Source organism: Pelophylax lessonae, assembly GCF_965119305.1.
Source record: "Pelophylax lessonae genome assembly, chromosome: 3".
NCBI lineage: Eukaryota > Metazoa > Chordata > Amphibia > Anura > Ranidae > Pelophylax > Pelophylax lessonae.
In genome coordinates, this window is record NC_138770.1 from 177,590,819 (window position 1) to 177,613,487 (window position 22,669).

The 22,669-nt window shown below is 45.0% G+C and overlaps 1 protein-coding gene across 1 annotated transcript in view; it reads left to right on the forward strand.

Annotated features, from left to right (window-relative positions):
- RYK (receptor like tyrosine kinase) overlaps positions 1–22,669 on the forward strand; it is a 424,049-nt gene that overhangs the window by 333,952 nt on the left and 67,428 nt on the right. The window contains exon 11 of the mRNA XM_082248811.1: positions 15,187–15,319. Within this exon, the coding sequence (XP_082104937.1) occupies positions 15,187–15,319 (133 nt within the window). The remainder of the gene's footprint in view (positions 1–15,186; positions 15,320–22,669) is intronic.

Genomic DNA, 22,669 nt, shown 5'->3' on the forward strand with positions numbered 1-22,669 from the left:
TTTATCTTTTGGGGAATTACGTTCTTTCTGCATTGTTTTCCCACCCCTCATGCAAATACTGCTTTGGGACCTCCCAATGGTAATGCAGAATATGGAGCTGCGTCTGTCAATAAACAATAGAGAAAAGTGGATTTTTGACTTAACGTAAAATCCTTTTCTCTGAAGTTCATTGACAGACGTAGCACCCTCCCCTCTATTTCTGAGTGGGATGGGGTTTTTTCTTCTAAACACTGCTTACAACAAAACTGAATCCTATAGCAGAATAAGTGGGTGTATGCCTGCAGGGACTGCCCCATAGGCATGGTAAAGATTTTTCCTGCCTCGTGTCCTACTCCTATAGGGGACAGCATAACCCAATGGTCAAGAAGACTATGGAGCTGCGTCTGTCAATGAACTTCAGAGAAAAGGTTTCCGGTAAGTCAAAAATCCAGTTTTCTCTTTCGTTCATTGATGGACACAGCTCTTCATATTCATGACTGTAGGGTTATGCTGCCCCCTACAGAAGTAGGTCACTAGGCAAAGAAAAGCTTGAGCACAACTATGGGGCAGTCCCTGGGGGTATACCCCCACTTTCTGCTATAGGTATTTAGTTTTTTGTTATTTAGTTCCTTGCTGGGATCTCTGGTCCTAGCTATATTTTCTTTTTAAATTGGATTTTTTCAGTTTATTATTTTGGTCCTTTGAGAGTCTACGATCAACTGCCTGGGCGACAAACTGAATCTAGATCCTTATGGTCCCTCCAGTCCGGCCAGCGAGCGCGGGCAGACTGGGCGACAAACTGGATAATCTAGATCCTTAGGGTCCGGGCAGCCAGCGCGTGCAGAACGCAGCTCCGTGCTACTTTGGCCACTACATAGCCCCACTGGATGGGGGGCTAGCTGCAAGTTAAACGCTGCTGTTGCCCGAAACGGTCGCTCCTTGAGGGGGATGGGCCTGGTGGGGGTGCCTGTTTGGGCCCCCCTCCCTGTCGGGACCATTTTTTCGGCCCGGCATGGCGCCGCCATTTTTTTGTAGCCTGGTTTGCTACAGATCGGCGGCCATGTTTGTGTTGCTTCGGTGGCCATTTTCCTAAAGTTTCCCATTGAAAATAGCGGCGGCCCTGTTTTTGTAGCTCAGATGGGCGGTGATTCAGTAGTGAGAATTCTTCAGGCTTCTAGTGCTACTAGCTAGACATGCCTTTTACTGATCGCCGTGCGGAGTGCAAAAGCTTACTGTGAGCTGACCCGCGGTGGTGATTGCCAGGGGCTCCCTCTCCCTCTTGCTGCTATACAGCGGTAGAGCTGTGGTGTGGACAGCGCGGTGGGGTATCCCTTACAGTGTGTTTTTACACTTGTGGTGCAGTTTCCCCTCTCGAAACATGGAGTCACTGAAACATGTTTTACCACCTGATCCACTCTGAGGATGCCGTGCCCTCCGGGGCCCCACAACTGACTGTACCGACGGCAGTCCTGGAGTCCTTGGTGTCCAAAGTGGATTTGGTCCTGAGCAAATGTGCTACCAAAAATCATCCCCTGCCTTCACCTGCTTCCGCTGTCTCTTGAGATCCAGGGTCTGAATCGGGCGCCACGGATGCCAGTTACCCTTTGGTCTGACTCTGCCTTGGCCAGAGTGTTTCTCCCTCTGGCAAAACATCAGAAGTTGCAGGAAGCTATTCGCTGTCCAGCAGGCGTTCATTTCTTCGGACTTGCATGCGAGTGCTGGGCCTGATGGTGTCTACCTTCGAGGCAGTGGCGTTTGCACAGTTCCACACAAGATTTCTGCAAAAGGAGATTCTGGTGAAGTGGAACAAGGATCCACAGTCTTTGGGCGATCTGATCATGTTTAGCCGGAGAACAAAGGGGTCCCTGGTTTGGTGGCTTTGCTCCCTGGCACTACTTCAGGGAAAATCCTTTCTTCCCCTGTACTGGACGATTGTCACCACGGATGCCAACCTATCCAGGTGGGGAGGTGTCCTCTGCACAGATTGTGCTCAAGGGGTCTGGATTCTGGAGGAGCACAGGCTACTGATCAATGTACTGGAGCTTCGAGTGATCGGGCTTTGCCTGGATCATTGGACAGTTCGTCTCCAGGGATGTCCTAAGGATTCTATCTGACAATGCCGTGGCCTATGTCAATCACCAAGGGGGCAGGAGAAGTGTTCTGGCGGCATTCTAAGGTGGGCAGAACGGTTCATTCCACCTCTGTTGTACACATTCCAGGGGTGGAAAATTGTCAGGCAGACTCTGTCGACAGGCGTTGGACCAAGGAGAATGGTCACTTCATCCAGAAGTGTTCAGTCAGTTGTTTCTCCGGTGGGGGACTCCCGAGGTGGACCTGTTGGCTTTTCACCTCGACAGGAAAGTTCAGAGGTTTGTGGCACGGTCTCTGGACCCTCTAGCGCCCTAGTGGCTCCCTGGAGTCCTTTTCGCCTGATATATGCCTTTCCTCCTCCTCAAGCTACTGCCATGACTCCAGCACTGGATTGAGGCAGAAGGGATTCCATCCAGACTGGCCTTGCTGGAAGCCAATGTTCCTTGGATACTCCCTCTCAGGGAAGGTCTACAGTCTCAAGAACCGATCTCCCGTCCTGCTTTACAGTCGTTGGCTTTGAGGGCCTGGCTGTTGAAAGCCAGGTGCTGAAGGATAGAGGGTTGTCTGATTTGGTGATTTCTACGCTTTTAAAAGCTAGAAAATCTGCTTCCAAGAAGGTTTACCATCGTACTTAGAAGACATACGTTGCGTGGTGTGAGTCCTTTGGGGTTCACCCTCGCTCCTTTTCTGTGACTTCAATCTTGGCTTTCCTCCAGCGAGGGGTCGAGCAACGTTTGGCTTTGAGTACCGTCATTGGCCAGGTCTCAGCCTTGGTGATTTTCTTTCAGCGTCGGTTGGCCTCACACTCCTTGGTGTGTACTTTTCTCCGGGGAGTAAGACACTTTGCTCCCCCGGTGCGGACTCTATTCCCACCGTGGAACCTCAATTTGGTGTTGTCAGTTCTTCAGAAACCTCACTTTGAAAATATTTGGGAGATTTTCCTGCTTACATTGTCCCAGAAGGTGGCCTTTTTGGTGACTATTACTTTGGCATGCAGGGTGTCTGAGCTGGCGGCGCTGTCTTGCCGTTCACCTTATCTAGCTCACCGGGATAGGGTGGTTCTTTGAACCTTATCTATCGTTCCTTCCATAGCTAGTCTCCGATTTTCATCTGAATGAAGACATTGTTGCCTTCCCTGTGTCCTAAACCTTAGCATCCTAAGGAAGTTGCTTTGCATTCCCTGGATTTGGTTTGGGTGATTAAGGTGTACCTGACAGCTTCGGAGTCGTTTTGAAAATCAGACTCACTTCACTGTTTGTCCTCAAGGATGGACCTCGCAAGGGGCTGGCTGCTTCTGCTGCAACCATTTCCAGATGGATCAGGCAGACTGTGGTTCCTCCTTTCCCTGTCAGGGCGCACTCTACTTGGGCGCTTAGTGCCTCCTGGACCTTCCGTCATCAGGCGTCAGTGGTGCAAGTTTGCAAAGCGGCCACTTGATCTGTGCACACATTCACAAAGTTTTATAAAGTGAATGTGTTGGCATCTGTAGATGCTGCTTTTGGCTGCAGAGTTTTGTAGGCTGCTTTTTAGAGGACTTGTCCTCTTTGAGGGTGTTTTTTTCAGGTGAGCTTCAGTTCTCAGTTGAGCTCCATATTACCTGGTTGGCTATGTTTACCTTTTTTGGAGGTTTGTTTTCTGCTATTCCCACCCCTCATGTTTGACACTGCTTTGGGACGTCCCTACGATCATGACAATGAAGAGCTGTGTCCGTCAATGAACGAAAGAGAAAATGGGATTTTTGACTTAACGTAAAATCCTTTTCTGTGGTGTTCATTGACAGACACAAGAAGACCCGCCCCTCTTTGGCGTTGGATTGTTTTTCTTCTGACACTGCTTGTTACAAAACTGAATACCTATATCAGGAAGTGGGAGTATACCCCCAGGGACTGCTTTTTCTCTGCCTAGTGTCCTACTCCTGTAGGGGGCAGCATAACCCTACGGTCATGAAGATGAAGAGATGTGTCCGTCAATGAACATCACAGAAATGAATTTTTCGGTACGTCAAAAATCCAATTTTTTTTCTTTTTTACTGAAGAATGCACGGCGCCTGTGTGCATAGGAACGTAACAATAACTGGGCTGTATTTTAGCTCAGTTAAAAAAAAAAAAAAAAAAACGTACTGAGCTTTTTCAAGCTGCAGTTTGCAAGAGGCGAACACTGGAGAACAAAATAATCTGACCCTTCAAACCGAGTCCTACACATAAAGGCCATCTGCTGCACTCGTAATAACCTCACAAATCCGCTTATCAGTCTCCATTTGCTGAATGGGCCGATATTTTGAACATTTTAAAGTTTTGCAAAATAAACACAATTTCGACACAAATCTGTTACTGAACATGTTAATGTTTAACATTAACCACCTGCCGACCGCCCACCGCCTTTTTACTGCAGCAGGGCGGCTTGGCTGCCTCCAGTCACATAGTACTATGTGACTGGAGTGCATGTGGTTTCGGCAGACACGGGAGGATCTTCTGTCAGACAGGCAGGGAAAGATCAGCAGTTTCAGCTACGCTGAAACTGTGATCTCTCTGTGCCTGTCACAGAACCATCCCCCCACACAGTCAGTAGGCATATTAGGCATACATTTAACCCCATTATCACCCCCAGTATTAACCCCTTCCCTGCCAGTGTCATTTATACAGTAACAGTGCATATTATTTAGCACTGATTACTATATTAGTGTCACTGGTCCCCAAAAAGTGTCAATGTCAATTAGGGGTCCAATCTGTCCGCTGCAATGTCGCAGTCCCGCTGAAAATCGCAGATCGTCACCATTACTAATGAAAAAAATAATAAAAAGTCCAAAAATCTATCCCGTAGTTTGTAAACGCTATAACTTTTACGCAAACCAATTAAAATAAGCTTTTTGGGATCTTTTTTACCAAAATTATGTAGCAGAATACAAATTGGTCTAAAGTGATAAAAAAATACAATTTTAAACATTTTTTTATTGGGAATGTTTTATAGCAGGAAGTAAAAAATATGGCGTTTTTTCAAAATTGTCGCTTTTTTTTTTTTATAGCGCAAAATCTAAAAACCGCAGAGGTGATCAAATACCACCAAAAGAGAGCTCTATTTGTGGGGAAAAAAGGACATCAATTGTATTGGGGTACAGCATCGCACGACCACGCAATTTTCCGTTAAAGTAATGCAGTGCCGTATCGCAAAAAATGGCCTAGTCATTAAGGGGGTAAAACCTTCTGGGGCTGAAGTGGTAAGGGCTCGTTCTTCACACCTTAACTGCATGAAAACTGCTAGGAAAACCACACTTGCAGTGACATCAGTTTCACATCATCTGATTGTGAATGATGCATAAATTGCTGCAGTAGTGCACTCACTGCAATAATTTTCAATCACTACTGGAGTGCAGTCAGTGCAAAACTGCTAGGAAAAATCTAGACAGTGGATTGGAGTCAGTGGACTACCACTGCAGTAGTGCACTCGCTGCAATGATTTTAAATCACTGCAGTCAGTGCAAAACTGCTAGAAAAAAAGCTAGACAGTGGGGGAGTTGGTGGACTACTGCTGCAGTAGTACAATCACTACTGCAGTGACTTAAAATTATTTCAGCAGTGAGTGGTGCACTACTGCAGCAGTAGTCTGACACCAATCCACTGTCTAGCTTTTTTTTTTACCAGTTTTGCACTGACTGCAGCGCAGCGCAGTCAGTGCAAAACTGCTAGAAAAAAAAGCTAGACAGTGGAATCGAGTGGAGTGGACACTAGTACTATACTACTACACTTTCAATAGTCCCAGTTAGGTAGTACAATATTATAGTGCAGAAACTATAACATTTCAGCATGTTCATCTGTTAAACGGCTTCTGTTTTTTTTTATAAATTGCTGTTACTTCACTAAAAACATGTTCACTTGGTACAGAGGAAGGAGGAGCAGAAAGATATCTTCTAACATGACAAGGCAGTCTTTTGTAGCGTGCCTCATTTTCTTTCCACCACGGAAGAGGATCACCACTTCTTTTGTCAATTACTGGTTCCTTCAAGTTCATCATCCAGGCTCATTTATTGCAGATTCAGAAGAATCCTCTGCATGAGGCCCAAAAAAAACACTGAACATGGCATCTATTCGACCACAATGAAGTTTCTCTTCTGTCCATTGTCTTTTTGGACATTTATTCTCTTTTAGAAACCTGCTCTTCTTGACTTTTCTTTTCGGCAGGAACCTCCTGTTGAATATCTTCTGTCAGCCATTGTTTTGCCTTGGCCAATACACTTTATAAGAAGAGAAAGGATGGTTCTCGTATTGAGGATCCAAAAGACATGCAAGCACAATATTTTTATTCTTTTCATGCTTCTCAAAACGTTTGGCGAGGATGTCTCATGTCCTGCCTACATGTTTTAGTGCCACGTGTGTTGGGTCCTTCATTCTCTTGAAGAAGCATCTTCAGCACTCTCACACATGGGATGACAGATGACACAGATGAGTCGTAATGACTCATCTCTAGTGTCACTTCCTCTATGGGGAGGAGGGTCTCAATGACATTGGCTACAATGTCCCACTGATCAGCAGTAGGACAAGAATATCCTCCATATTCACCTGATTACATGGTAAGAGCTCTCTTCTGCTCCTGCATTCTTTGCCGCATGTGAAGTGTTGAGTTCCATCATGTTGGAACAGCGTTAATCAAGTTGTTTTTGGGTAGGCCAAGATCTTCCTGAATGCAACTCAATAGCTGCTTGGAAAGGATTGAATGGTGGAAATAGCCTGCGCACCTCTTCAGCATGCTAATTATGTCAAGCAAAGCTCTCTGGATTGATAGACCATCATTTACCACAAGTTGTAGGGTGTGTGCCATGCAACTGAGGTCTGACACTTCAGCACATCTCATTCCTTTCACCATCTTTGCTCCGCTGTCTCGAAGCACAAGCATCACTCGGTCTTTGGCGATTCCCCATTCTTCTAGCATGCCTAGAAACTTTTCTCCAATGTACTCCATTGTGGGATCCTTGCATCACTTTTTTATTCACCACCAAATGCCTTCTTGTCCATCCGCTGTCAATGAAGTGGCATGTAAGACTCATTCGTGATTCTGTTTGTCCTGACCAGCAGTCAGTCGTGAATGAGAGTGCGTTGCCAGCATTCTCTGGTTTTCGCATAGCCTTTTTTTTTCTCAGTGACCTTTTGTTGAATCTTTCCCAGCATTTCGGTTCAATAATACTTGTCACTCTTCAGTGTGTACCTTGGCTCAACTATGGAAATCAACCACTTAAAACCAGAGTCAGACACCATTGTAAATGGCTGGTTATTAGTGACCATCCTCTCTGTGTTTACTCTGTCCAGCACTTGGGATCTTCCACCTGATTTTAGCCACCCATTTTCTTTTCTGAAACATATCTGTTATTGTTGCCTGGGATAGTGATGTTTCACCTTGTGATTCATTTTTTTTTCTGTGCTGCATGATATAATTACACATGATAAACTCTTAGATGGGCCCAAAGATTTGATGTATTTTTGCTTTTTGCAGTTATTGATCCCATGCTTACCTTGTTTGTGCACATGTTGCACACTGCTGCTGCTTTTCCTGGAGATGGAGATAAGAAATAGTCCCAGACCACACTTTTAATTTTTCAATCTGCATCTATCTCCATTGAAATTTGAAAGACACTACTGAAATTGAATATAGGCTTAAAAAAAACTTGCTGGCTTGCACCCTGTGCTAAGTGGCTGCCACCCTTTGGTGGGTGGGTGGCTGGCTGGCACCCTGTGGTGGGTGGGTGGCTGGCTGGCACCCTGTGGTGGGTGGGTGGCTGGCTGGCACCCTGTGGTGGGTGGGTGGCTGGCTGGCACCCTGTGGTGGGTGGGTGGCTGGCTCGCACCCTGTGGTGGGTGGCTGTTTGGCTGGCACCCTGTGGTGGGTGGCTGTTTGGCTGGCACCCTGTGGTAGGTGGCTGGCTGGCACCCTGTGGTGGGTGGCTGTTTGGCTGGCACCCTGTGGTGGGTGGGTGGCTGGCTCGCACCATGTGGTGGGTGGCTGGCTGGCACCCTGTGGCTGGCTGGCACCCTGTGGCTGGATGGTACAGGCCTAAAGGTGTGGCTGGCACCGGGCAGCTGTGGGTGTATGTATGGCAGCTGTGTTAAACACACTGTATGTACACTTCGCTGTCGGGCCGAGACTCCCCTACTCCAGATGAGGCTGAGGGAGGCGGCCTAAGAAGGCAGAAGATGTCCCAGTGCGTGGAGGCGCGTGGCATAACGTACGCAATGACGTCGCGACAATATCAGTAACCTAAGGGGCCGATTCCCATGTATCGGGGAAAGCGCATATCGGCCCTCGATATATCGGCCTTGCCGATAATTGGTCGATCCCTTGTGTGTGTGTGTGTGGAGGGGACACTCTCTTTGATCGACTCTAGGGCCTTGGAAGATTGAAACAACGTCATGACGTCACTTCTGGTCCAGGCCTAAAGAAAAAATTTAAGCAAGAGATCAAAATTTTTTTTTTTTTTTTGATCTTTTGCTTTTAAAGTTAAAGAAGAGACTTGGGGTCTTTTTGACCCCAAATCTCTTAATAAAAGGACCTGTCAACATTCCATGTTTACTTTCCTTGTAATAGGAATACAATTGAGAGAAAAAAAATTAAGAGTATTTAAGTGTAAAAATAAAAGCTAAATAAATAACAATTTAAAGCGCCCCCATCCCTCTGTGCTTGCACGCAGAAGAGAACACAGTCATGCACGCATATGTAAACTGTATTGAAACCACACATGTGAGGTATCGCCCTGAACATTAGAGCAAGAGCAATCATTTTAGCTCTAGACAACCTCTGTAACTCTAAACTTGTAACCCGTAAAGGCATTTAAAGCGTCGCATATAGAGATGCTTATGTACCGTAGTTGTCATTCTACGAGCTTGCACAATTTTAAGCGTGACATGTTAAGCATCCATTTACCTTGTGTAACATTCTTTCACTTTATACAAAAAAATTGGGAAAAAAATATATATTTTTTCATTAAAATGTAATTTCTTTCGTTCATTGAGGCTGCATATGACCGGGTCTCGGCCTGAGTCGCAGCGTTCCTCCTGGCCGTCGGTCCCCATTTTGATGGAGAGGGGTTCTGTCTGGAGCGGTGCCTGCCTGGTTCTTGGTATGGTGAGTAGCTGATCTTCGCACGTGTAAAGCATTATCCTGGTGGCTGCAGGCGCTTGTCTCTGTGAGTGGTAAGTCTGGCGTGGTCCTCTGGTGACCGGGTGAGTCTGGCGACCGGGTTGTGCTGCCAGCGCGGTGGAGGTTGCCCCTTAGCAGTGTTACACTTTTAGTGGGGTCTCCCTGGTGACTCATGAAGTCTTTGAGGCACATTTTCCCACCTGATCCCCTCCCCCCCCCCGTCTTCCCCTGTCTCATCGAATCCTGAATCTGATTAGGCAGCTGCGCATGTGGGTCACCCTGCTGGGACTGCATTCACGTGCCTGGAATTCTATGATAGTGAAGATGATTCCTCCATGTCTGCGACCGCGCACAGAAAAGCACTGGTGGATGCACGGATGCCATCCAGAGTGGCAAAGGGGTTTCCTTTCCCTGCCTATTTTGACAGAATTGTCACTAAAGCGTGGGGACGACCAGGGGGGTTCCTAAAGTTCTAAAGTGCTTTACTAGGCGTTACCCTTATGAGGAGTCCCTTCTTAAGAAGTGGACTGTTCCACCGGTGGTGTACCCTCCGGTTTCCAGATTAAACAAAGCTACCATGATTCCGGTTGAAGAGTCCCCAGCCTTTAAGGATCTGGCTGACCAGAAGGTGGAGGCTGTGGCCCACAGTATGTACACTCCTGGATGGTTCGGCATTGAGGCCGGTATTCACCATTGCCCTAGTATCGCAAACTCTGACCGAGTGGACTAAGCTCTTACGCCGTAAACCTGGAGGGGAAACCGCTCCCCCCTGCCTTTGCCAAGCTGGCAGACCAGCTGGTCCAGGGGCTCCAGTTTTTGTGATGCCTTCTTGGATGCGGCTCCCCTGATGGCTCGCCTCTCTGTTTTGGCAGTGGTCCTTTGGCGTGTCTTATGGCTCAAGTGCTGGTCTGCGGATCAGACTTCAAAAAAGGCCTTGACTAATCTTTATTTCCAAGATCATCGCCTGTTTGGACATACCTTGGATGACATCATTAAAGGTCTCACAGGAGGAAAGAGTACTTTTTTTTCACAGTCTACTAAGGGCAAGGAACCTCATCATAGACGTGGCCCTTCCTTCTCAGCTCATAAGAAGTTTTTTTGTCCTTCAGGGTTGTCTGACAAGTGCTCGAAGCCTTTCAGGGCCTCTTCAGGAGGATCCAAATGAACCTGGTCTGGCAAAACCATATCTGGCTTCTCCAGACCCGCGGACAAGGCTCCTTCAGCGTGAAGGTGCGCCCTCACCGGTATTGGAGTTGGGGGGACGTCTTCACTTTTTCCGGATCCAACTTCCCCGGTGCAAGACAAGTGGGTCCACAAAGTTATTTGGTCCTGGTACAAAATCAAGTTTCACTCTTGTCCCCCGGCAAGGTTTTTTCCTTCCAAATTGCGCCCGTCATCAGACCGCTTACAGGACCTGTTTGGGGCAGTACAAGACCTGTTCCTTCAAGGGGTGTTTATCCCGGTTCCGACTTTGGAACGATTTCAGGGTTTTTACTCAAACCTGTTCACAGTCCTCAGGAAGGAAGGCAAAGTGCTTCCAATCCTGGACCTCAAGGCACTCAACCGCTTTGTGCGGTTACAGAAGTTCAGAATGGAATCAATTCAAACGGTGATGGCATCCCTGCATCAGGTAGATTTCCTCACCTCTATCGATATTAAGGATGCCTACCTTCACATTCCAATATGTGCCAGTCACCAGCGTTTTCTCTGCTTTGCTGTGGGAGAGGAGCATTATAAGTCTGTGGCGTTACCCTTTTGGTCTCGCATCTTTCACAAAAGTGTTAGCTCCAGTGCTAGTTTGCTACGGCAATGGGGGATCGCGGTACTGGGCTACTTGGATAATCTCCCTCTGCGAGTAGAGTCTCCCACTGCTCTGGTGGAAAACCTGGAGATCACAATACGAATTCTGTGGGAGTTCAGCTGGATTCAGGTTTTTCAGAACTCTGCTCTGGCTCCGTCAACAAACTGGACTGTCTGGGTCTGACTCTGGACTTGGCATTAGCCAGAGTGCTCCTTCCTCTGGACAAACTCCAGAAATTGCAGGCTGCAATTCGCCTCCTGTTCAACAGATGGTCGTCCCTCTGGACTTGCATGCGGGTCCTGAGCCTGATGGTGTCTACCTTCGAGGTGGTTCAGTTTGCACAGTTCCATACGAGGTCCCTGCAAAGGGACATTCTGACCAAATGGGAGAAGACTCCGCAGTCTCTGGACAATCAGATCCGGCTGAGTCGGGAAACAAGTAAGTCCCTGATATTATGGCTTCGTTCTCCAGGGCTTCGGCTGGTAAAATCCTTCCTCCCCTTGTATTGGACAGTGGTAACCACGGATGCCAGCCTGTCTGGCTGGGGAGGCGTCCTCGGCAAGCATTCTGCTCGGGATCTGGGCGCTAGAAGTGTCCAGACTACCAATCAATTTCCTGAAACTCCGAGTGATCCGATTGTGTCTGAATCATTGGATGATTGTCCAGTGTGCATTCAATCGGACATTGCCACGGGCGTGGCTTATGTCAATCACCAAGGGGGCACAAGAAGTGTCCTGGCTGCTCTGGGGGTAGCCAGCATTCTAAGGTGGGCAGAACGGTTCGTTCCAGCCCATCTCCGCCGTACACATTCCCTGGGTGGAAAATTGGCAGCCGGATTACGTCATTCGGCAGGCGTTAGACCAAGGGGAGTGGTCCCTTCATCTGGAGGTATTCAATCAGCTGTGTCTCTGGTGGGGCACCCCCGAGGTGGATCTGTTGGCGTCTGGCTCAACAGAAAGGTGCAGAGGTTTGTTGCTCGGGTGGCCCCGTGTGGGGCATCGGCTGATTTACGTCTTCCCTCCTCTCAAAGATTCTCTGATTTTAATTTGAATGAAAACATTATGTTGCCTTCCCTGTGTCCCTGGCCTAAACATCCGAAGAAAATTGCCTTGCATGCTTTGGATGTGGTCCGGGCAATAAGGGTGTACCTGGCAGCTACGGAGTCTTTCAGGAAGTCAGACTCAGTATTTGTGCTCACGGACGAACCCTGAAAAGGGTTGTCCACTTCCTCTGTGCCCATTTCCAGATGGGTCAGGCCTATTCCATCAGGGGTCAGGTTCCTCCTTTCCCTGTCAAGGCACACTCTACCGGGGTGCTTAGTGGCTCCTGGGCCGTCGGTCATCAGGCGTAAGTGATGCAGACACGCTTTTACAGTTTTATAAAGTGGATTTTTGGGCATCTACGGATGCTTCCTTTGGCCACAAGGTTTTGCAGGCTGCTTTTTAGGGGACCTGATCCTCTTATGAGGGTGTATTTTTTTTTTTTTTTTAAGGTGGGCTTCAGTTTTTGGTTGAGCTCCTGTTGTTCCTGTTGCCCGGTTGGCTACTGTTTAGCCTTGGGAATTTTTTGGGGTTTTTCCCACCCCTCATTTTTTAAACTTCTTTGGGACATCCCAATGGTTATAAATACTAGGAGCTGTGTTCGTCAAAGAACGAAAGAGAAAATGGGATTTTTGAGTTCGTAAAATCCATTTCTTTGAAGTTCATTGACGGACACAGCACCCACCCTTCTGTGGAGTTGTAATTCTCCTGACACTGCTTGGAACAAAACTGAGTGGCTATAGCCGAGAGAGGGAGTATATCCCCCCCCCAGGACTGCACTTCGGTGTAGCCCGAATTATTTGTGTCCGTCAATGAACATCAGAGAGAAGGAGTTTAGGGTAAGTCCAAAATCCCATTTTTAGTACAGGTTCACACTTCCGCGTTTGCGGAGATCGCATGTAATTCGGAGCGCACTGCTCCTAATTACATGCGATCTGATGTGCGGATGCGAGTTCAGCCATACATTTTGTATGGCTGAATTCGCACTATATCCGCACCAAACACGCACATGAGGCTTTTTTTGAGCCGCAGTAGAATCGGATCGCACAGTGGTTCACACTTGTGCGATCCAATTCTGTGCGTACTTGCAGATCGCACTGCGATATGCGATCGCAACTTGGGGTGTCGTTAACTTTTAATTGACACCCCCTGCGTATCGCATATGGCAGTGTGAACTGCCCAATGTGCGGATGCGATGCGGGAACACGCTGCATATTCGCAGCGTTCCCGCTTCGCAGAAGTGTGAATCGGCACTAAGTATATTTTTATCAAAAATATTGTTTTGATAAACATTTGCACAAATATTGCGGAGTCTTAAAAATCAGTAGCACCTTCTTTTTATTCTAGAGGCCAACTGGCCATGTGCTTTCAGAAAATATATGGTTTGGGAGGTCTGTAAGTGAAAAGGGAAAACCTCCAGATTTTGTGAGAAATTTGGATTTTTTACAGTTTTGTGTACCTTCAGTTTTCACCATTTTGCAGAAATGTATAAGTAAAAATTTTCAAATATTTGTTTATTAACTCAATACAGGTTACGTTTTTTATATTTAGAAGGAACTTAGCAGGAATTTTGTAAAATTAGCTGTGTTTCTATCTGCTATAAATGATTTTAGTGTATTTTTAGTGAAAATATTGATTTGGTAAACATTTGCGCAAATAACGTGGGGCCTTAAAAATCAGTAGCACCTTCCTTTCATTCTACTGGTCCTATGCTTTCAGAAAAAATATGGTTTGGGGGGTCTTTAAAAAATTCTTAAAGCTGCAAGGGAACAATGAAAACCTTCAGATTGTTAGAGAAATGTCATTCTTTACATTTTTGCGTACGTTCAATTTTCATCAGTTTGCAAAAAGGCGTAATTTAAAAATTACAAATACGTGTTATTTATTAACTTAATACAGGTTAAGCTTTTATATTTAGTAGGAATTTAGCAGGAATTTTCTGAAATGCTAGTTATATCTGCTAAAAATGAATTTAGAGAATTTTTAGTGAATATATCGTTTTGATAAACATTTGCGTAAATATCGCAGGGCGTTAAAATCAGCAGCACCTTCTTTTTATTCTACAGGTCATGTGCTTTCAGAAAATATATGGTTTGAGGGGCTCTTAAACTCTGAAAGCTGTAAGCTTTTTGCATATGTTCGATTTTCACCATTTCGCAAAAAGGCGCATTCTAAAATTTACAAATAGTGGTTATTAACTCAATACAGGTTAGCTTTTAGATTAAGCAGGAATTTAGTAAAATGTGCTGTGTTTTTATCTGTTAATGATTTTAGTGTATTTTAAGCAAAAATCGTTTTGATAAAAAATTGCCCAAATATCATTGTGCTCTAGATAATTAGCACCTTATTTGTATTCTACTGGTCATGTGCTTTCAGAAAATATTTGGTTTGGGGTGTCTTTAACAAACTCTTAAAGCTCTAAGGGAAAAATAAAAAAGCAGAGGAAAAATTGCAAAAATGGCCTGGCCAGCTAAGTTTAAAAGTGGAGCACGGCCTGGTAGTTAAAGGGTTAAAGACCCGCTCCAGACAGTTAAATTTACCCTTTCATTTACCCTTTCATTTACCCATGTAATAGGAGCCTGATAACCTTGAAGTAGGACTAAAGGCAACATTTTTTTTTTTTTTTTTTTTTGATAGAGTGGAGAGGGATTAGCACACCTGTCAGTTCATATTGCTGTCTGTGCCCCCATTAAGGATATTTACCCTCTCTATATTTGTCCTGTTTACCTTTTATCATTGAAAGTGAAAGTAAATGAAAATCACACATTTTGGGTTGTCCCAGGAAAAGTAATAGGGGCAAAATCTTCCAATAGGGACACTAGTTCTGGTGACCTGGGGGTTCCCAAGGGATTCCCTTAATTTTCCGGGATTTCCTCTCACTTCTTGTTTGGCTATGGGAGAGGAAGTGAAAGAAAATCTCCACAATGGGACACAAATGGCAAAAAAAAAAATCTGACAAGGGTTATAACCCTCCCTTACTCCTTTAATAAAATAAATAAATAAAATTTTTTGCCTATAGTTTTACTTTAAGCCCCCACGTTCACATACGCACAACTGAAAACTGATGCATAGCATGTTAAGCTAAGAGGCATGTATATAGTAGTATTCTTATCTGAGCCTTTTCCTTTTTTTTATATATTTTTTTTTTGTTAGGAACCTTTTACCCGTTGGACACGTCTGTATAGAGGATGGGGAAAAGCCTATGGTACTGCTGCCTTACATGAACTGGGGCAATCTGAAACTCTTCCTGAGACAGTGCAAGTTGGTTGAAGCCAATAACCCACAGGTAAGATACAGGACTTTCTAGCTTATTTTAGATTTCATACTGCAGAAAACAAAAAAGTATTTTATGCACTTTGATACCACTACATTATCCATGTAGGAAAATGCTGGTAGAACATGGTTTCTAGTGCATGTTCCCTCCTGCATGTGATATTCCAATGAGCTCCCTAACAAGAGGCACAGTTGAGGACTAATTTACTAAACTAGAGCACATGAAGTTAGCAATAACAATTGTTTTTCCAAATCTAATAGCTTGAATATGTCTGTAACTCAATCTAACAAGCTTTAAAGCTTAGTCAATTGAGCCTTTCATCTTTTCCAACCAATTAGCATTGCAAAATGGCATTTTACTGCAAATCCACAGATTTACTTAACCAGCTGCAACATCACGCTATTTCTTTACATAGCTACATATGCCTGATATTTCTGTTAATAATTATTGGATAGCCTTTCTCTGGAACATGAAACCCATACCTAAGTGTACTTGTTTATGAAGGCTCATCTTTTACAAGGACTTCCTAAGGAAGACCAGCAAGCCCTATGTTATACCGGAAACCCAGGCACTTGGTAATGTATTAGTAACTAGCAGCATGTCTGAGCAAGAATTTGTATTGTAGTAAAGAACTCTCTCTGGGAACCTAAACCTTTTTACACCCTGTGGGCCTTCACTTTTTTTGTATGACAGATTTTCCCAGATTATGAAACTTTGAACGTCATGAAACCATTCCGAAAGCTTTAACCTCCTATTTAAAAAAAAAAAAAAATAGGTAAATATGTGGCTAGAACAGAGCAGATTGCTTGCATTAGATGCAAAATAGTAATGACTTGTGTGTTGTTTCCTGAGTGTTCAGCATTGGAATCTTGAAATGTTATCTTTTAGCTTCATGCAAGAATCTTTTTCCTAAAGATGGTGGCAATCTGGCAAATTAAAAGTGGGAGGACATCGACCATTAAAATGACTTGAGGTCCAAAGTATTTGATCACTGCCAGAAAATAGAAAAAAATGTGTGCATATAAGAGGTGGTATTTTAAGGCTGCATGTACATTGTGTTCTATTTATTTATTCTCTCTTACTGGAGTTTTTTGGTAACAAAAATGTGGTAAAAAGCCATGTTTTTCCCCAACCATATGTCTTTCAGGTTCCTGCAGGTTCGCCACGCCTTTTCTTCTCAATTCCCACAGCCTATGCCGGACATAGCCCCAATCTCCATAATTGAAGTAGTCAGAGGGTCTGAATCTAAATAGCTCATATCGCATCTCTACAATGCGCTCCTCCTCCCCTCATCCATGGTGTCAGCATACGCCATTAAATCTAAGTGGGAGGGAGATCTGGGACCGGTGGAGGATGAGGAGTGGGAGGATGCTCTTGATAATTGCAAACTAGTGTCCCCGAAACTGTCGGATCGTCTGACCCAATTGTTCGTGCTGCATATAGCCTATCTGACACCAGCCCAGGTGGCTAAATACCACCACAACACCTCAGATACGTGCCCTCTATGTGGAAAGGAACCAGGCACATTCTACCACCTTCTCTGGAGCTGCCCGGAACTGCAGGGCTTCTGGAAACAGGTGGTGGAGTTCCTACACGATACCATGGGCTCTCCCTTAACGCTGGCCCCAAAGCCCTGTTTGCTCGGCATTTTTCCTGATGTAAGTATAAACAAATTTACTGCCCATTTCCTACACGAAACCTTGTTCCTAGCCCAGAAGTGCATTGCACAAAAATGGATGCGAGCTACCCCCCCCGACCTTTCATGACTGGCTTAGGGCAGTTAACCACGCCTTGCCTTACAAGAAATTGATATATGCCCATCGCGGCTGCCTATCCAGATACAACAAAATTTGGGATAGGTGGGTTCAGGCCCCGGAGACATGCATCTAGACCTGCCTGCTACCTTTTTGTATTGTTCTTTTTGTGTGAGGGTCCTGTTCTGGCTACTCCGCAGTGGGGCCTAGACGAACTGTTGTTGCCTACTTTGGGATTCCCCCTGTCCCCCGGCAAACCCGGACCCGCTGGGCGTCCCCCTTGAGTGTCACTGCATAGCGCTGCATGACACGGCACTGTTTGACTGTTTGGCACTGTTTTGTCAGTTCGGTCATATGCCACTGTATGTTGCAATTTATGTAATACAAAGCACGCAAATTCCTTGTAAACCTGTTTATTTTGGGTTTTTTTTCAATAAAGACTTTTGTTGATTTAAAAAAAAAAAAAGCCACGTTTTTGGATGCACGTTTATGCGCATTCACGCATCTGGCTTTAATGCACTCTATTTACTGGAATTATGGCCATTAGAATGCATTAACGTGGCAACGTGCCTAGCATTTATGGTTGTTTAGGTGCTACTGAGCGTTTATACACAAGGTGTGATAAAATTAAAAAAGACAGCCCATAATTCAGTTAATGAATTAGCCTAATAAAGAGTGAATGCCTATGTCAAATGTATCAATTGGACTATTTAAATTACTTCTGCATCAGAACTCTGGGTACATTTTTGTCAGGTTGTCCTTTAACCTCTGTTCACTCTAGTTTGTTTTTGGCTCAAGTACACATAAATGCTTTTGGAAGATCTGTGTTGGTGCGTTCTTTTAATGGCAGTTAGACAATTCTCAGCAGATAGCTTGGAATAGAGCCATTCCGTTGATTGTTGAAGTGCGGAGCTTTGATTACTTTCAGTACTGAGTACACACACCTGTATGTACTATATAACATTCTTTAGTTTGATATTTGAATCAAATGAATACAAGTTCTGTTCGATGGCCTTGTTCATATCTGAAATATCTGTGTTATAACTCCCCCCAATAACACCTCCCCCCCCCCCCCCCCCCTCCTGTCAAAACTCCTTTTAAATGCAATATGTGCTCTAATATCAATGTGTGAACTGTTGTTATAGCAGTGTTTCTGCCTGTATACATTTTGTTTAAAATAATTTTATTTTATTTGTTTTCTTTGTTCTTTTTCCTTTATTTCCTTTTTATATACAGTATTTCATTGTAGATCTTCTATACAAATGAATTGATTATATTAACAGTTAAATAAAAATTACTCATACATGCTTCCACTATGAACGAATAATTTGGTAATAGTTACCTATTTATATGTATGGTAATGTGATTTAAAAACTGCATGATATTAGGTACAAAAACATATCAATGCAGTAAAAGGAAACATTGGTAGTGGGTTAGATACGCGCTTTGTAAATCTACTCCTTTCTGTTTCTGCTTGAGCCGGAGGCTCGCTCCTGTTGTGATTCTACACAGCGGCAGCTTATCAGAGGGTCCCATGGATCTGATGTCTGCCGGCACCCGCTGATCATTCGGTACACAGGCAGAGCGGCGGTCTGCATATGTAAGCAAGGCAGATTGCCGTTCTATCAATAAGAGAGGCATGGATCCTGTGTCCCTGCAAAGCAGGGACACAGATCATTGCCTTCCTCTAGTAAAAGCACCTCCCACACTATGGTAAAACTCAGCTATGCACACAGTTAACCTTTTGATTGCTCCTGATGTTAACCCCTTCCCAGCCAGTGTCAGTACAGTGACAGTGTGTATTTTTAGCACTGTTCACTGTAATGTCACTGGTCCCCCAAAAAAGTGTCAGTGTCCAATTTGTCCGCTGCAATATGGCAGTCCCACTATAAGTCGCTGCTGAACACCATTGCTAGTGAAAAAAAGTTCCATAAATATATCCCATAGTTTGTAGACGCTATACCTTTTGGTCAAACCAATCAGTATACGTTTATTGGGATTGTTTTTTACCAAAACTATGTAGCAGAATACATATTGGCCTAAATTGATGAAGAAATTCGATTTTTTTTTTTTTTTTTTTTTTACACAGTGTTTTTTTTTTTAAATATGTTTTAAAGCAGAAAGTAAAAAAATGCTTTTCTCTTTCGTTCATTGACAAACACGGCTTTGTATCTTCATTGACCGTTGGATTATGCTGCCATTGGGTAGGATACAGGGCGGAAAAGAGTTAAAAAAAAGCTGGACTATGCCCCAAGGGAAGTCCCAGAGGTTATAATCCCACTTCCTGTTATAGGACCTCAGTTTAGTCAGGAGTAAGGACCTAGCTCCTTGCTAGGATCTTTGGTCCTAGCATTTTTTTTTTTTTAAACTGAACTTTTTTCCTTTTTCTTTTTTTCCAGTGAGAACTACAATCCACTATCTGACTGGGTATCCTACAGTACCTTGAAAAAGTATTCATACCCCTTGAAATTTTCCACATTTTGTCATGTTACAACCAAAAATGTAAATATATTTTATTGGGATTTTATGTGATAGACCAACTCAAAGTGGCACAGTGGTGTAGTGGTTAGCACTTTCACCTAGCAGCAAGAGGGTCGCTGGTTCGAATCCCAACCACGACACTACCTGCCTGGAGTTTGCATGTTCTCCCTGTGCCTGCGTGGGTTTCCTCCGGGTACTCCGGTTTTCTCCCACACTCAAAAGACAAGCTGGTACATTAATTGGATCCTGTATAAAATTGGCCCTACTATGTATGAATGTGAGTTAGGTACCTTAGATTGTACGCTCCTTGAGGGCAGGGACTGATGTGCAAGTGTAATGTATATGTAAAGCGCTGCGTAAATTGACAGGGCTATATAAGTACCTGAAATAATATAATTGTGAAGTGGAAGGAAAATGATAAATGGTTTTCAAAATGTTTTACAAATATCTGAAAAGTGTGGCGGGCATTTGTATTCAGCCCCCTTTACTCTGATACCCCTAACTAAAATCTAGTAAAACCAATTGCCTTCAGAAATCATCTAATTAGTAGAGTCCTCCTATGTGCAATTTAATTGCAGTATAAATACAGCTGTTCTGTGAAGCCCACAGGTGTTTGTTAGAGAACCTTAGTGAACAAACCGCATCATAAGGGCCAAGGAACATACCAGACAGGTCAGGGATAAAGTCGTGGAAAAGTTTAAAGCAGGGTTAGGTTATAAAAAAAATATCCCAAGCCTTAAACATCTCACTGAGTACTGTTCAATCCATCATCCGAAAATGGAATGAGTATGGCACAACTGCAAATCTACCAAGACATGGCCGTCCACCTAAACTGACAGGTTGGGCAAGGAGAGCATTCATCAGAGAAGCAGTCAAGAGGCCCATGGTAACTCTGATAGAGCTGCAGAGATCCACAGCTCAGGTGGGAGAATCTATCCACAGGACAAGTAGTCGTGCACTCCACAAAACTGGCCTTTATGGAAGAGTGGCAAGCCCTTGTTGAAAGAAAGCTAGAAAAAGTCCCATTCGCAGGTTTGCGAGAAGCCTTGTGGGAGACACAGCAAACATGTTGAATAAGGTGCTTTGGTCAAATGAGACCAAAATTGAACTTTTTGGCCTAAAAGCAAAACGATGTGTGGCAAAAAACTAACACTGCACATCACCCTGAAAACACCATGAAACATGGTGGTGGCAGCATTATGTTGTGGGGATGCTTTTCTTCATCAGGGACAGGGAAAGCTGGTCGGAGTTGATGGGAAGATGGATACAGGGCAAGAAAACCTGTTAGAGTCTGCAAAAGACTTGAGACTGGGGCGGAGGTTCACTTTCCAGCAGAACAACGACCCTAAACAATACTGCTTGAGCTACAATGGAATGGTTTAGATCAAAGCATATTCATGTGTTAGAATGACCCAGTCCAAGTCCAGACCTAATTTCAATTGAGAATCTGTGGCAAGATTTGAAAATTGCTGTTCACAGACGCTCTCCATCCAATCTGACAGAGCTTGAGCTATTTTGCAAAGAAGAATGGGCAAGAATGTCACTCTCCTAGATGTGCAAAGTTGGTAGAGACATCCCCAAAAATGCTTGCAGTTGTAATTGCAGTGAAAGGGGCTTCTACAAAGTATTGACTGGTGGGGGGGGGGTTGTGAATACAAATGCACGCCACACTTCTCAGATGTTTATTTGTAAAAAAACTTTGAAAACCATTATTTTTCTTCCACTTCACAATTATGTGCCACTTTGTGTTGGTCTATCACATAAAATCCCCACAAAATAGATGTACGTTTTTGGTTGTAACATGACAAAATGTGGAAAATTTTAAGGGGTGTGAATACTTTATCATTCATTGACGGACACAGTCCTCTGATCCGTATCAGTAGGGTTATACTGCCCCCGACAGGAGTAGGACACTAGGCAGAAAAAAGTTCTGGCTACGCCTATGAGCAGTCCCGGAGGGCACACCACCTCTCTTCCTGCATAGGATGTCAGTTTTAATCTGCCTGGTCAGGAGTAAGGACCTAGTTCCTTGCTTGGATCTTTGGTTCTGGCATAAAAATTTTTTTTAATGTAGATGGTTTTTTATTAGCTAGCTTTTTCTCTGGATTTTGATCACCCCAGTGGTCACCCTAGCAGGCCAGAGAGCACGTGCAGACCTTAGCTCTGCGCTGGTTTTGGCTGCGACATAGTCCCACTGGACGGGGACTGGCCCCGCAAGTTAAACGTCTCGCAAGGTCGCACACGACAGGGTCTAGGCCTATGTCGCAGCGTTCCTATTTGGCCGACAGCCCCCCCCCCCCACTTCGGCGGAGAGGGGTCCTGTCAGGTGATGGCGTCCGCCTGTGTTCCCGGTATGGTGAGTAAACGTTACCCCCCTCTTCCCTGGCAGATTTTGGGGTGGGTGCGGGCCCCTCCCTGGGATGGTCAGACCCTCACACTCCTGGGTTTCCCTCTGTCCTGTTGTGCAAATCCCCCCTACCCTTCCCATGTGGGGGACTGTTTGGGCCTACCTGGGGCTGGGACCTCGTGTGCAGACCGCATGGGGGGCCGGGGGGGTGCGCCGTCCGTGGCGCACGGTCGATTGTGCGGGGAGGGGCCTCAGTCGGTTCCTCCAGGGCTTCCTGCTGCAAGATGGTGTAGGAGGGCTGGCGGGGGGTCTCCCTTTTTGGCCTTGTTGCCACCATTTTCTTGTAGCCTCGTCTGCTATTATGATGGCGGCCATCTTAGTACACCCATTTTCGGCCATTTTGCGGTGGATTCTTTGCTAGAAAAGCTAAGTGGGAGTGCCTGGAGGCGTTTTCCAGGGGGTGGAGCCCCTCCCTCCATCCTGAGAAGTTTCCTTTGCTCACGCCCTTCTGGGAGAGCTTGCTTGTTACACGTGCAGCCCTTGGAATGCATATTGGGACAGTTGGGGGTCTTCTGGGCTTGCCTGACCTTCAGAGGGCCCTGTAGCATGGTGGGACTGTTTTTGCAAAAAAAATAAATGTCATTTTTTGTCATTCTTTTGCAAATTTTGCTGGCGGGTTCTTCTGTTTCAGTATGGACCCTGCAGACCATGCCGCAGGGCCTTTCCGGATCTGCACTATCCATCAATGCATTTTCGGCGGTTCTGGAAGCATTTGGGTCC